At 46.5% G+C, this 16,375-nt stretch overlaps 1 protein-coding gene across 1 annotated transcript in view; it reads right to left on the reverse strand.

The window, feature by feature from the left end:
* si:ch211-285f17.1 (sickle tail protein homolog) overlaps window positions 1-16,375 on the reverse strand; it is a 63,223-nt gene that overhangs the window by 22,207 nt on the left and 24,641 nt on the right. Inside the window, exons 2-3 of the mRNA XM_068747761.1 lie at window positions 11,870-12,156; window positions 151-231 (exon numbers count right to left, since the gene is read on the reverse strand). Coding sequence (XP_068603862.1) covers window positions 151-231; window positions 11,870-12,156 — 368 coding nt within the window. The remainder of the gene's footprint in view (window positions 1-150; window positions 232-11,869; window positions 12,157-16,375) is intronic.

A 16,375-nucleotide genomic window follows, 5' to 3' on the forward strand; every position in this document is an offset into this window, starting at 1 on the left:
TACACTGGTAATCAACTCTGCTTGGCAGGCAGACAAAGACAAGTACTGGGAGAGTAAGGGGGCACGCAAATATGCAAATGAGTAGGATGCACACATTTCCACACACACACACACTGACATGATGCAGATAAGATAAAAAGGCTGACTAACTCTGTGTGGCAATTGGATTCTCATCAAGTACCTCTGAATGTCGAGCTCAGAGCGGAGGGATGAGAGCATGTCCTGGAAAGACTGATGGGAGAAAAGAAGAGAGGAGGAGGAGGAGGAGAAGAAAAAAAGCAAAGGGTGCCAAGAAATGGTCATCAAATGAAAGAGAGGATGCAAATCAAACTCAACAGCAAACGAAAGAAAAGCAGGAAAGGGGTTTAAAGTAGAGTCTCGATGAAGTTGTTTCAACATTTCTTTTTTTTTTTTTAGTTATAGTCCGCCGACGTCGATGCGGCGCATCTTCCCAGGGACTTAAACGCAGAGGGCGAAACTGCTGAGCCATCACTCAACTCCTTTAATCCCATGGAAATATCCTGAGGCCGCAACGGCGCGAGATTAAAAAAACATGAATAAAAATGTGCCCTCGCTCTTTTAAAGCCACCTCCTAAAACAGACGGGTCACCTGGAGTTGAGATGCCACCTGAAACCATGCGTGTCAGGGAGTTTAATCTGGATGCTGAATGATTTATGAGCGTATCTGATGATGGAAGGTCCCACGCTGCCGCTCTACCTTCAGGTACAGAGCCAACACCCTTCCAGTCATGAATCACCCCCCCCCCCTTCCGACACATGCGCGTTGGATGTAATGTTGAGCACTAACTCCTGTTTACATTTTTCTCAGTGGAACAGCTAAACGTCAAATGCTAAAACATAGTTTGACGTAAGCTAACAGGGAAGAGCCTAGAAAGACAATTTCTTGTTGTAACCCGGCCAGTTTTGTGATTTGTTGTGTGAAAAGAAACATAAAAAAATAAAAATAAACATTTGTGAAATGATGTCTTTGACAAATTCCAGGTGATAGCTAAACATCGCGGCTGAATTTATTACCAGGCCGCGGTGAACTCCCGTCTCTCTCTCTCAGGCCTCCTGACAGGAGGTTTGCATGACGATGCAGCCCCCCCCCCCCCCCCCGGCGACAAAAGTCGCTTCCTGCCTCGGGCCAACCACTTCCCGCTTCAGGGTGGCCATTTGCAAACCGCAGGCCAGCCGCTGGTTAGCAGTGGAAAAAGCCCGGACTTGACCCTCCTTTGGTCAAACAGCCTGCGATTCTGCTTCCTCAGCAGCGACTCGCCATTTCCAGCATGGTATGTGCCTTTGCGCGACGGCATTCTCCAAACGTATAATATACCTACGTATATTTGCTCATGTGCTATAAAACTGGGCTGCTTGTTGAGTACAGTACTCTCATTTATCTAACCCTTCTGATCACTTTTTACAGACCACTGTTAACTTCACACGCTCTGTCGGTTCGCCCGTCATTCCGACTCCGACGGCGCCGCGTGCATCTGCACCTGGCGACCCTGCACGCACAAGCAGGGGGTCTCTTCACTGCTACCTGTCGCTTTGTCTTGAACACTAATGCAATTTTTGTCAAATGGAGCAGACATGATTCCCCCCCCCGGAGTGGATTATTGCTACGTCTGAGCTTCTGACAGACAGACAGACTGACATTTAGAGCCAAGATGAGGCAATTAAAGACAATCACGGCCGTTAAAGAATAATGGCAGTTCCTCGCCAGGCGTTTGCCGTGTCACTCGTGGAAAAGTGCCCGACCATCATGCACAGCGCCCGCTGTCAGCCCGCACAAAGCCCGCTGCTTGGTGCCTGCTTTCTTATATAATGAACCGTTTTCTGGTTACAATAGATTTTGATGGCATGGCCTGGTTGTTTTTTCTGTTGTTTTTTTTTTTACATTAAAAAGGAAAATCATTGCCTCGTAGTTGAAAACTGACATTTAGCATTTCAGAAAAGTGATTTCCAGTGAGAAACACGCAGCCTTCACTTAGAGACTGTTTTACAGAGCTTCGTCACAAAAGTGCAAAAAACAGAACTGTGAGGATTAAAATCAGCAAATCAGTGAGTTTGTTTCAGACTGCAGTGCTTCAAGTATTAATAATTCTAAATATATATATACATGGAAACAAGCCCGCAAGGGCTTTTTTTGAAATGCTCCTCTTAGACAGGATGTTTGACGTTATTTGTACTGTAATACATGCTACTGTGTGACTGTACTTGTACTCTAACATTCTATCTAATAAATATATTCATCATCATCATCATCACATATATTAAAATATACATGTATATTTTATGTGTATTTTCCCACCTGATCAACTGTATCTAACCAAATGTAGTCTCTACTTGTCTAATTGCTTTTACAGAACCTTATTATGTTATAGTGAAGCTGACATTTAGCTCTTTGATGTCGTCACTCCATATTACATGTTTGCCATCTCCAACTGGTCTCGACCTTTGACCACCAAATTAGTAGCCGTTCACCCATGAATGCAAGCCGATAGTTGCCAAATGGAAAGGAAGTCTTTCCAGGCATTCCTGAGACTGGGACGGAAGTAGGAATAAATGTATGCAAAACTTTTTTTTAAATGTAAAAAAAAATGATTGCATTCTTTGAAAATTGCTGCAATTATTTCAAATGTTGTTCACCCTGTTCTGACAAATGATAAACTGCAAGCTTCCAAAGTCAAGCCAAGAGACAACCTCTCTCGCGCACACAAACACACACACACACAGGTAACCAGAGGAACAGGTTCCATTTATTCATTCTGTATTTCCCGATGTGAAAGAATGTAAATACGAGCGCGGAGGTGGAGAGTTGTGCGACGAGAAACAATCAGCCCAGTGTTGTGAGCCGAGCGTTCGACTTAAGATGAGCATCCTTGCTCTGGGGGAGTGGAAGTCGAGCTAACCTTACCTGGACTGATCTGCACGGCAAACCCATAAACGGAGGGTGGCGGGCCTACAGATTATTAACCCCGTACCTAACTGACCTAACTATTCCACTAAAAATGCATTAACCCTGGCTTTTTTTGGTGTGGTGTCAAATTCATGTAAGCTAATGAAAGTATTTTGTGTCCCTGTGCAAAACACTGAATAAGGCACATTTTTCCTGCAAAAGAAGAAGTTTAAAACGCAGGTACAAGCCCAGGATTCATTAAAAAAATGGCTGCGTGCTTCTGAAAGTCACTCCCAATGCAGCCCAGCTCAACTTTAAACCTGTCAATCAACCAGTCAGCGCTTAGTCCGTATGCTGTCTGTGGCTGGACCATCATCCTTTGTCTCCCCGAGCCCTAATGACATTATATTAAAATCCCCGAGTCATCCATTCTCATTCATTGCCACCACATCCCTCTCCCTCCCTCCCTTGTGCATTCCTCCTCTAATCCCTCCACCCAAATCCCCACATGACCTTTTTTCAGTGATGGGCTCGCTCGTTAATTGATGTGTTAAAAAAGGGAGATGACTTTATGGTCGCCACAGTCACAGCTGACAGCAAAGGTGAAGCTGCACCGTTGGCAGAAATGGGCAGAGCAATAGTCAGAATTAACACCAACCTCACATGAGAGCAGACAGATCCATCAGATCAAAGAGCAATATCGGGGGGGGGCGTCTCTTCCTCCACTGTTATTTCAGTGCTTGTCGTTTTTGCTCGACGCCACCTCCCCGTCCCGCTCCCATCGCTTCCTGCTCTAGCTCACCGCAGATCATCCAACGCTCCGTCCAACGCGAGCACGCGAGCCCACATCCCAAAACTATCCAACACCGCAAAACAAACTCACACAATCACCACCCAGCGGAAAGAAAGGGGGGGTCGGGGGGGGAGGCCATTGTTTCCTTGACGGGCTTCTGCATTCGTGCACCATTATTGGAAACAATGCATGCGCTCGGGGGGGGAGTGAGGAGCATCTGCACGAATCATAAACGGGCAAATGATTCCCTGCTTGCAGGTTATTGCTGCGACTTATGTGCTGGAAATCGAGTCACGGAGACAGCTATACGAAACGCCTTAAAGTTCTCATATCTCAAACCGGGAGCTGCGACTCTAATCCCCAAGCCCAGTCGCAGCCTCGACCTAACAGCACCGGGAACGTGGCTGAAGACGGAGAGATGGCACTTGTGTCCCAAAGAGGTAAGACCCAAGGATCCTAAAGACGGATGTACGCTCGTCCTATAGGAGACAGAGACATTCGGTGCTTTTTGACACTGGGTGCAACACGTCCAAATAGCAACGCATACGATACCTTCCACCCATCATACTCTGGCTTGGGGGGGGAATTCTAAAGTTGTGCACGTTGGGATCATGACAGGAGAACCCATTTGAGTTGCTGCAGAACACAATGTATTATCGAATGGCGACGTGCACAAATACGTAATACGTATTTACGTAATAACAATACAGGTCCAGACCTAGAACCGACAACCACCGGCACATTATTCACGGAATGATTTGGACACGCCTTTCTAACGTGCACGCATGAAGTCTCTCAGCGCTCCTCGCTCACGACCTCTGAGCCAACAAAAACACGCCATGTATTCGCTGACGGGGCTGCAGAGACATAATCTGTCCAGACTTGTGCTTGAATACTCGTTAATCACTTCATAAAGAGGTAGACGTATTTTAGCGAGCTAAACACTTACTGCAGCATCCCATAATAATAATGTAATAAGGGTTTGCCTAACTGTCACAAAAAAGCCGATCAGACTGTAGTGAAACACAGACGGCACCAATCATTAAGCCCTGTGGACAAATATATATATATGACATGTTCTCAAACAAACCCAGACAGTCCCTCCTGGGTTTAATAAAGGTTCTTCCAGGTCTAATTCGTGCTTCCCTGGGTGCGCCTCAGGGCCTGCGGTCACCCAAACAAAGAAGCCTTTCTTCTCTCAGGTGAAATCAGAGTCCTGCATCTTCTGCATCGTGCTGCAAGCACACATTAACTCACGTATAATCCGGAGTAATGAAACGGGCATTATTTTAAAAGTCCCAAAAAAGCAAAGCGAATTTGAACACCTTGATCATGCAAACAATGAATCAGAATTCTTGGCTGCTTTTAAATGGCTGTAATTTCTCCCAAGTGTGGCGCCTCCTCTTTTCCATCCCACGAAAACAGCGCTGATAATGGCTTTGCTCTACATGCCTAATTAACAAGTGACTGAGGGCCACAGAGGCTCCTTCCGCTGAGCCGAAGATTTATTACACTCTCAGAGGAGGCGTCTCTCCGACTGTGTTCAAACTGAGACGCATATCAGCTATAAACTCTTCAAACAAATAAAAAAATTAAAGAAAGAAAGAAAGTAATTGAGCTGGACAGAACTGCACACAATGTCTGGATGCCCAAAAAGGAAATGCATCCATGGGACATCACCCACACAGAAACCGTGTCAGCTACAGTTTACACTCTAATCTCTGCGCCTATCTGCCTGGCCATTGTTCCATCGTCCTCCCTGATTGGTCGTAACATGCATTTTCCTCATTATTCACTTCTGACCCAAGTGACCCGCTTTCTGACCTGCGGGATGAACAATGGAGGAACGAAAGCATCGCTCACGCACGACCGTGCACACGCACACTGAGCTCGCAGCTCTGGAGGACTCAGTCGACTTCGTGTGATAAATCGGGGAAACTTCAGCTCACAGCATTAATAATAACAAATAAAAACACAGCATTCATTGGTGCTTAAGGCGCCGCCATGCTTCCCCTGAGCTGCGGCTTCATTACCGACTTCTATTGTTAACACTGCCTGCAAATAGTAAACCGGGTTACATGGAGATTGTGTGACGGCTGGTATATGCAAAGCATGAGCCATAAAGGCGAGGTACACCCCGGATGCGTCGCCACGCGGAGACAGACACTGATACATTATGGACTATTTAGTGCAACAGATTCACCTAAAGTGCATGTTTTTTGTTGGAAACTGGAGAACCCGGAGAAAACCCACGCGGGTACGGGGAGACATTACAAACTCCGCTCAGATAGGATTCAAACCCAGTACCTCCTTGCTGTGAGGTGACAGCGCTAACCACTATGCCAATAGTTGAATGTAATACCGATTCCATTAGCTGTTGAAATACAGATGTTCCCACTGTATACATTCTTATTCCAGGTGTTCCCGATCATCTGTCGTCTTGTTTGTATATATATATATAAAGCCCTGCATTCTCACTCTCTGTTGAAAATATACATTAAACGTTTTCAAAAAAAGCCAGAACAAAATGCCATTCTCGACTCAGATGCTCCGTCCACGCCGAGAAGGAGGAGCGGCTGGAAGTGAGCGCAGGAGATCAAAATGAGGTCTGAGCCAGATGCTTGGATCTGGTCCTGTCAGCAGTGAAATCATCGCGGTGCGTTGCCCTTTGAAGTTATCCTCATACCTTTGGCCCAAGGCGGACTCCAGATGTTGGTCTGCATGCAAGGACTTGGCGAAGCAAAAAGTACAGATCGTGAAAGTGAGACGGCAACACGTCAGGCTCGCCACCCTCCGGTTCTTGAAATCCCAAATATCCAAATATAAAATATATCCAAAATATTAACAGTCAGGCTGGTGATTGCGAGAAATTAGAATTGAGCCGTTTTTTTAATTATTATTTTGATTTACTAATTTTTTTAGATGATTTTCAAGCTGATAAAAAATACATAAAGGCCATCAGAGTGTTGGGAAAAGTGTTGAACTTCATCCTGGGCTAACGCAGCTCTTTTAGGACACGGAATATCGCACTGGAAAGAGATCAGACCTGATTAGCCGGCCTGATTAACGCGTGTAAAACCGCGTCTGGCTTCACTCATAATCAGCCGTGATCAGAGGCCGGTCCATCCGGGCCTTCTGTCACAGCAGTTTAACCCCCTCCCCCGACGACACTCGGGATTAGACGTAGCCCTTGGCGCCACTGCACAGACCACTTGTCCTCCCCACACCCCTAAAATGCTAAACCCCGCCACTCAACCCGTGTCAGCTGGCAGGCTAACGCGTCTGCCGTTAACCTGGCGGCTCTTTGTTGGCGTCACGAGGAGGGCAGCTCTCGAAGCGTCGCTTCACGCGAAGGTGGCAAAGTCTGGTCCAAACGGGCCAGCTGGCGCTTTCCGGGGGTGGAGGTGCGATGACCTGGAACAGATGTTCTGCAGATGTTCTGCAAGCGCCGACCTGCAGCGCGCAGGGTCGGCTTGTGTGTGAAGAGGCAGCGACGGCTTCGGCGTAAAAAGAATCACGGGGTTAGAAACGTTTCAGAAGCCATCGAGCTGCTTCAATCGCTTTAGAATCGCAGCTCGGCGCTTTAATGATCACTTTTCAGTTAAGAAGAACGATTAGTCCCCTAAACTCCCTCCCTATCTCGCTCTTGTGGGAAGTGGATGCGCGCCTCAAAGCTAGCGTTATCTACCCGACCTTGGTTCTGTGGAGCCGGAGCGAAGGAGGGCCAGGAGCCCACAGAGAGGAGTATGTGGGGGGGGGGGGGGGGGGGGGACTGGACAAATGTTGCAATGCCTCTCAAAGACTCAGAGGGAGAGTTTACAGTTTAGAATGACAAAAAAAGAGCAACACTCTCATGTGGCCTTTGCTCAACAGAAATTGGTGGGAAGCAGCAGACATGTTGGACCCTTGCATCTTATTGATCTTATTGCACCTCGTTGACGTTTCAGGCAATATCGAGGAAACGGATTTCTTTTTTTACAAACGCTTAACTGCAAATCCATGTTCCAGTGGCCGGATTCCGGCTCCTGTGAACTGATTCTATGTAGAGTACGTGTTTCTACACTCAGTTCGGATGCACAGCGGATCGTTCCCGTTTTAAATGCATTCAAACTGAACGCTAAAGACTCTACGAGAGCCGCCCGGCCCCGTCGCCGCAGTAACATCAATCTGCTTTTAAATAATGTGAAAACCCTCAAGAAATTAAAACCAATCTGAAGAATACACGTTGGGTTTAAGCAGCAATTAATGACACATATTCAATTTCAAAGACTTGCGTGGGATCTTTTCTTTTGGGGGGGGGCGAACAGCAACATGTTCAACAAGTGTGGGCAAAAACTCAACTTCTGCAGCAAAGACAAAACAGAAATCTGGCAAAGCAACACACTTTGTGCGCATCAACAATATGCCAGCAGAGATTGTGTCACGATGTATTGCAAAATGACCCCACCCTGCAGATGTGCAGCGCTTACTGAGACCTGTGTGAAAAGTTCTCGCATTGCTCAACTCCGATTCGCTCGACATCATCTCCGCCGAACACAGCTCACACGCAGGCACGCACTCACACACACACACCGTAAAGCAGCACATGCACCTCTAGCACCTGTCAGACGCTGGACATCGAGGCAGCTTACCCGTTTTGACACCGACTGTTAACATCAAGCGTGCCGTCATGAGCGAATGAATCATGGCAGCTCCTTCCACCGTGCACGGAGCCCGTTGGCCTCGCGAGTCACAGCGAGTCACTCACAAACACGAAAGGAGGGGAAATCGGAGAGCTCGTGGGTGTCTGTGATCGGCCAAGCGGTTCAGTTTGTGCTCCTCAAGCCCCCCCCCCCGCCCCCAGGGTGAGAGAATGGGTGCCGATCCGGCCAATCGGATATTATCTCACATCCCTTGGGTGGGATCCAAGTTTTTTTTTTTTTGCAGGTCTAATGACGAGAGGAGGAAATTAAACCGCAAGCTTTTGTTGCCGGTTTACGGATAGCAAAAAAAAGATACAAAGGAAGAAGTGATGGGAAACTTATACAGGAATACAGTTTGGGAGTGTGTGTGTGTGGGCCGTCATGCTGGGTGGAGCTGGGGGGGTGGGGGGGGGTCATCCTCTCCGGGCTCGAGCCATATCATCTTTCCAACCTCCGCTTGACCTTGATGGATCTTCAGCTTTGTAGCTCCAATCTTCAGAAGACGATTCGTCCTCGTGCGCTCTTGGCGCCGATGCCGTCTTTCCTGTGTGGCGAGGCTCTTTGCACGACTTGAGAAGTTTTTCCCACGCTGCCCCGTGACAGATTTCACAACCACTCCGCTGGTTTTCCTTGCTACTGTATTTCTCTTCTACACCGCCCCCACACTACAACAAAACGCTTCAACAGACTTGCACATTATTGCTCCGTGTGAATTCTCTGCTCTTTACGTCGGAATGTCGGAATCCGACTCGACATGCCCAAATGCATCATGACAAATTCACTTGCCAGAAGCTAATTCTCACAAACTCACAATCAACGGCGACACGTCCTCTCATCGCGCTCTCTCTCTCTCTCTCTCCTGTTATTTCAGTGGTTCAGCGTTTGAGGGACAACATTTGAAAACGGAACAGAACATCTTAGATATCTCCGGCAGGAAAGCGCTGACGGATGCTAATAATCAGGGCACTTCTTTCCCCAAATGAATTCTGCACATAAGAGTTCGCACACGCGCAGGATAATGCGTTTCTTCCCGGGACTTGGACTTTGCAAATGCTAAAAGGGGCGAAACTGAAATGCAAATGCAGCAAATCCTTGATAAATTTAAGGGCAACATGTTGTCATCTAGTCCCAGAAAACAAACACGCATCCAGATTGCATTAAAAGTGGTCAAATAGCCAGGAGTCAGAAAAACAAGAAAGACAAAAAAAATAAAATAAAAAAACAGGCTCCATTTTACTAAATTTGTTTGGAGACGAGACGTCAATTTTAACGTGGCACAAAAAAAAAAGATATGAATAGATATGTAATTACAAATAAGTGAAAATCAGACTCCTCTTATACTGGTAATAACACCTCAATCAGTTGTTATAGCAATCAATAGCAATTAGCATGTGTCAGAATCTTTAACTTCCATTTACTGAAGATTATTTGCGTTTCTCTTATGGTTCCTCATTAACGACCATCTTTTTGGGGGGCGCTGCAGGGGGGGGGGGCACCTAAAGCGTGTTTCACTGTAGTCAAACAGAAAGAAAGGAGAAATCTCTCCCTCAACTTCTCTTCAAGTTTTGCGTCGGCGTCTTAAACTTTTGCAGCACCTGTGCGCAACGGCGCCAAAGACGCGCTGCACTTTTTTTTCCCCCCTTTCCAAAGCGCGTGCTTTTGCTGCAAAACAGCTTTGCGCGCACGGTGGCACAGAAATCCTGCGGGAAATGCCCCGACTCTCAAAAAAACGAGGCGCCATATACATCCCATAATACCCTACCTTTACAGCTTCTGTCCGGACCGAGGCGACACGTTTAATCCATCTGTGTGAAAAGTGCTGCGGGCTTCACGCAAAGACACGCCGCGCCGCTCCACGCACGCAATCTCCCGATCCATCGCCGCGCGTCCTAGCAGAGCAAAGCGTTCCTCCGCGCGCAGCGCACGGCTTCGGAGCCAGTCCGCTCCAGCAGGCACCTACAAGTAAGCTGAGCCCCATTCGGCGGTGACATCACAAGTCACCATGGCAACTCTGACTCCACCCCAGTCCGGAGCTGAACTTACCTGTCTGACTGCCTCTACGTTTCCATAGCAAACTCTTTACCTGTTCTCCCCGATAGTAACGCCAGACGCACGTATATTTATGGTCATTGGATAATTGTTAATAATAATAATAATAATGGATAAATAATAACATAATACTAATGGATCATTCTCACGCGCCTTTTTTATTATAAGGCCTGAGAGAAACAAGACACCTTATTTAAACCCTTCGGACTAATATTAGGGCACCTGTGTGCAAATTCACAGAATTGACAATCAGTAAAAAATAATGATAATATAAAAAATAAAACAACTTGTCAGGCTGTGTCGGCTGGTCTGAAAACAGCACACAGAATCCATTTTGCTCTGTGCCAGTCTCCACTATTACCTCAATTGTTTTGCCCACAGAAGCCAAGTTTGCCTCTCCCTTTTTTTCACCTCTGACCCGGAGCGCACAAACAAAACAGACAATGAGCAGGTGAGTCAGAGTCCACAGTGGCTCCCACGGAGTGACCCCGCCCCGCCCCGCCCCGCCCCGCCCCGCCCCGCCAAGGTGGCTACAGTTAACGCTTCCTTCATGATCACACACACATATATATATATATATATATAGGAAATAACTTTGCAGCTGTACCGCCGCTTTAGTCTGTAAACAAAAAATACATAAAATAAGTTCACACATTAATTCTGGGCTACAGAAAGAATTATTTATGTAGACTCATCTCTGTTACGTGACTTTGGCGTCATGTCGAAGAATTAGCTCATTAGTTTTGGAAAATGTTGTTTGCTTTCTTCCAGGAGTCGGATGGGAAGATCTGCAACTCTTTTATTCGGATGGTAAATAAGGCGCAGGCTAGCTGGAGCCAGTAGCTGCCAGCTTAGCAGACAGGAAATAGGCCGCAACAAAGCCTTGACTTGACAGTGTTGCCTAGATAGAACAGTAAAAGTCTGCAAACAATGACCTGTTATTCCTGTTATGTGTTGAATTCCAGCTACTAGTTAAAATGACAAATTATTTCAAGAGTTATGTTTAGCTTGTCGGAATAGCCAGATGTTGAGCAAAGATTAAAACAAGCTACAAAAGGTACTTCTGCTCAATACCGTTGCTCCGAGAGGCCTAAGCTTCTCTTCGAAATGTTTAGAAAAATACTTTTTTTTTTGTAAGTATAAAATCAAAATCTATGCATGTTGAGAGAAGAAGTTCACGTTTCAGCTGCAGCCGGGGAACATTTGCATTCTTAAGGAGTTGTTCCTTTTGTTGTTGTTTTTTTTGTGTCAACCATTTGGTCAAAAACAGCTGCCCTCTGCTGGACATAAGAAGAACTACAGAGCAAAAACATGCACTGAAAGAAGCTAAAACTCCCCTCAAAGGGTTTCATTTTCACTCTTATAAAATACAGATTTATAACTAAGATGATCCAAACAATGCATACCCCCCCCCCCCCCCGCATCACCCACCCAGCCTCTTACCTGATCTCGCAGCCTCTCCTGGTGGCCCATGATGGCTGAAGCATGATGGGGGTATTTATGCTTCAAATGCTCCAGGAAGGCCTCCCTCTTCTTGTCCATGTCTGAAGGCTGCATTGCTAGGATCTCCCGAGAGCCGCGGGCCCCCCCTAACGTGTGTCTCCGAGGGACTGTGCGGCTGCCTTTGGCGTCCCCTCTCAAATGGGCCGTGCCATTTGGCGAGACCTGTCTGCGGCTCACGCGCTCAGCATCCTCTGGAGAGGTCACCTTCAGGTTGCTTTTGGTTTGCTCTGAGGGAAAAGACGTGGAGACGATATGGGTGTCAAAACGTGGGGGGGGGGGGGGGTGTGACAGAATGAATATCGATAGACACGTTCATGTTTTCGCTCATTATATCTACACTGCAATGACATTAAGGATGTTCCTGACACTTTTTAGGAAAACCCGAGACACTTCCGCCGCAATAAACGTTATCACATAAATCACTTCTACTACAGAAAAAAAAAGCGACATTAGGGATGAATTTTTGGCTTTAGGGCAGAAAGCAGACAAAATAAACACAACCTCCCGAGGCGCTAGAACATCTTTGCGCATCTTTTTTTTATTTGAAATCACGGGCTTGGGGGGAATACAATTATAATCCGTCAATCCGAACGCTCCTGCCAGTCTGCAGGAGGAGAGGAGAAAGAAGGGAAAAGAAGAGAAGCTGCTTGTGTGTGTGGAAAGAAACGAAAGCAAGCAGATTTGCTGGCTTGTTTTTCTACAAGCAGGCGGAACCATAATGTGCACCTTTCAAAGAGCAATGGTGGAAAATGAAGGACCTCGTACAGACTTCAGCTGCAGCAGCCGAAGGAGGATATTGAAGCGGTGGGTGTTTTAATAGGGCTCACCGTTTCTCCTTTGAAAGCTTTCAAGCTTGCTGTTATACGTATGTTGAAGGAATGTCTCGTCTGCCTCTCAAAAGACACGTTGGGATTGATGCAGAGGTCAAAGTTCAGCAAATGAAAAATAGTAAACTGAGCAACTTTGTCTTTTCTCCTTCCCGTCTTTCAATCTCCCATTTTTCGTTTTTTATCCCACAACACAACAACATAAGCATCGTATTTCAGATCAGCTAACCGGCGGTGCATCATCATCAAGAACCCCCCCCTCCCCCGTCACCAATCCCCCACCTTGCTCAAGTCCTTGGCTGGTAGAGTTTCATGCACTTCCAGTTCTATTTTTAACTCCCAAATACTTGGCAGTTTCCCCCCCCCGCCGCTAACCGAATTACGCTCAGCAGACAGATCGGAACTCAAAGCCCGAAAGTATCTGAATTAGTTTGCAGGTGGCGTATGAGAAAACTCATTACCTTCCCCGAGTAAACACTCTTTGTCTTCATCTGCAGCATCCTCTTCCATCGCAGTTTGGGATCAACAGACGCGATGACGGGGGGGGGAAGCGTGGCGCTGGGCGAATCGGCCAAAGGCTCGCTTAGAGATTCCAGACGCAGCTCACATGGAGAAAAAAAAAAGGGGGCTCGAGATAGGCCCTGCCCCACAGCCCCACAGCCCCAGGATAGACTGGTGGGGATTTAGAAAGTCAACTGCATTCCAGGACACAGAGCAAGCGTGCCCCTCACCCTCGGGTTAAAAGCTCCTCTGCTCCCATAGACAGAGCCTTACAAAAAGTAGATCAACGGACATGAAATGCATTACCTCCACTTAAAACGGAACCTCAGGACTATTCCAAGTCCACACACGGGCTGTTTATAAAGACTTTGCCTCTTGTTCAACTGCCTGTCCCAGCACAGGGGGCCCATGAGACATCAGCATGAACCCAAATGTGCCATAACCTACTTCAGCATGAGGTCACTTCTTTGCAGCTGTTGATCTAAATGTCCCTCCGAGAGGAAGGTCGACATATACCTTAACGGGGGGGGGCGTGAGGGGATCAATGGTTTAGTTTGCGAGCCGTGTAATTGGAGGTGGTTGGGCGAACACGTGAATGAGCGCGGCCCAGCAGCTGATGGATAACGTCCAACCGAGGGAGACGAATCGTGCTTCCACCCACCGATTGTCTGCTTTTTCTGTCACTCGCAAAAGACAGACACCAAAATGGCATCCTGTGGTCAGAACCCTCGCTGCATTTTTTACAGTCAGCATTACAGGCCGAAAAAAAATGACCTCCTTCTTGCAGAATGTCACAGCGGATCAGCGAGGGAAATGTTGAGTAAATGGTGGCCTTCTCAGTTTAAAGGCAACATTTCACACTTCCCCATGAACACCCAGGTCCTTTGAGAAGCAAGACCTCCCTGCTGTTTGTAGTGACTCTCTGGCTGTAACTTATTTATGGAGGAATGAGCCCCTCCCACACACACACACACACACACACACACTATCCGCTTCCATTACTGTCCCATAACTAAGCTGTTAGATACAAAGCTCTGTTTGTGTGCAATAAAAGCAAGGCTCAAATGGCAATAGCCTGAAGCCAATCAGAGCGGGTGCTCAACAGCACCGGTCCACTGTTGAGTGTTTTTTTTTATTATGTAAAAGTTACCAGAGTCGGGTATCAGATGATCCATTCATGTGGATCTGAGCTCGGAGCACAAAAAGGATTTGATTTCAATATGATTAGAACAACTTAAACTGATAATACACTGCAATAATATCCCGTAAAAAAAAAAAAAAGTCAACCGAATAATAACCAAGATTTTAAATCTGATTTTTAAAAAGGTCGCCAGTGGGGCTGGAAAAAATTTCAGATTTACAGATTTTTTTTGATTTTGCTAATCAGGATGCCGTTTTGACAGTTGAATCGTTTTTCCTTCTAAACTGTGAATAAACAAACACACAAAAAAAAGCTGCGAACGTGTGAAGAATTTTACACGCTAACAGCGTGTTTTCATGTATGCTAAAGAACAGCCTGAGAGAGGCGCTAAGGGGGTAGAAGATGCGTGTTTTTATGTGTGGTACGTCATGCAATAAGTAGGATTAAAACGGAAGCATCCTGGGAATCAGCAGGTCGTTGGTTAGCATCGTGAATAAAATCCAATCTACAGTAATGACTTGTGCAAACTGAAGATGAGGTTCTCTGAATATTGCCTTTGATTCTCCATCAGCGCCATCCTTCCTGCGCCTGATTCCACACCCTCCATCTATCACGCTGCTATCTTCCTTCCACACCCGGGCCTGCAGACCGACCATGCCAGGGTCCAGTCGAAGGCTAATGTGAAACATTGTGGATGTGAGCCGCTCAAAAAGAAGCACGCCTGAAAAAGAAGCTGCCTTCGACGCTGACTTGTCTCCGACAGATAATCGCTTTCCACGCAGGTAACTGAAAAACGTTTTTTTTTTTTTAATACGCAAGCACATTTTACACACCTGTCTGGCTACATTTTTACACCACCCCACACACACACGCTGTACAAACACGCACGTATATGCATGCATATGAGCACGCACGGCCAACTTTCACTTGCATGAACGGGCTACTGATTTGATTTTCTGTTTCACTCTTTGCATTGCTGAAGCAATAAATCTTCCATTTTAATGCACGCCAACGCTTTCAAAGTTCTCACACAATGGCAAAAAAACCCAAACAAACAAAACATTACCTCGTGTGAACGAACGTGAATCCTGACAATGTGAAATTGCTGTTCATAAATATCAGAGCTGCTTTGTGTTGGCTTGCAAGGCTGATCACACATTACGGGTCAGCGCAGTCACAAATTCTGCAGAAGGAGTAAAGATCATTCAGAGATTCTTACAGATTCAGAGTGTTAGCATTCTAAGTTTGGGGAAATTGACATACTAGAGATAAAAGAAGGCTAAAACTGTCTCCAGTTGTCAATGTGCTTTCCCAATTAAAACATGCAACAGCGGCTCCCTTAGCACAACATTAATCAGCACAAAGTGTGTACGAAGCTGACAAATGAAGCCTCATTAGTGGCTTAAGAAGTCCACATGCAAGACGGGAGCTATCGGACTCCTCTCCTGAACTCCGTAACTCCTTTGACTCCTCAGCAAATGACCGATTTTTCCTCTCCTTCACACGTCTCCTTCCCTTCACTATATCTCATGTTCTCTCTTTCCCACGTATCCCCTCCCCCACTCTCAATCCGTCACCTAATGAGGCATCTCCCGGCAGCCATTAATAAACACAGGAACCTGACCCTATTAGTGGGAGACCAGAACAACATCTGTGTCAGCTCAGACTTGTGGAAGGCTGTGCTGCACCCAGTCAACGATTACGATAAATCTCTGTAGATGAGTACAGTGAAAACGTGTGTGTGTGTGTGTCACATACACAGGCCTGTCCAGACCTTCTGCTCTGGTGAAGCCTTATAAACAGAGAGCTGCCAACCTGTCTCTAGGTGTCAGAAAAGCAGCAGCGGTGGGTGCGAGTCAAACAGCAGAGGATGCAGAAGGATGAACATTACAAAATAAAGGTTAAATAGACATGCATCATTCAGGAGACGCCCAGCTTATTGGAGTGAGGCTCGGCACTGTTGCTGCACAAAATTGA

This window comes from Brachionichthys hirsutus, chromosome 14 (assembly GCF_040956055.1).
Source record: "Brachionichthys hirsutus isolate HB-005 chromosome 14, CSIRO-AGI_Bhir_v1, whole genome shotgun sequence".
NCBI classification, from domain to species: Eukaryota; Metazoa; Chordata; class Actinopteri; order Lophiiformes; family Brachionichthyidae; genus Brachionichthys; species Brachionichthys hirsutus.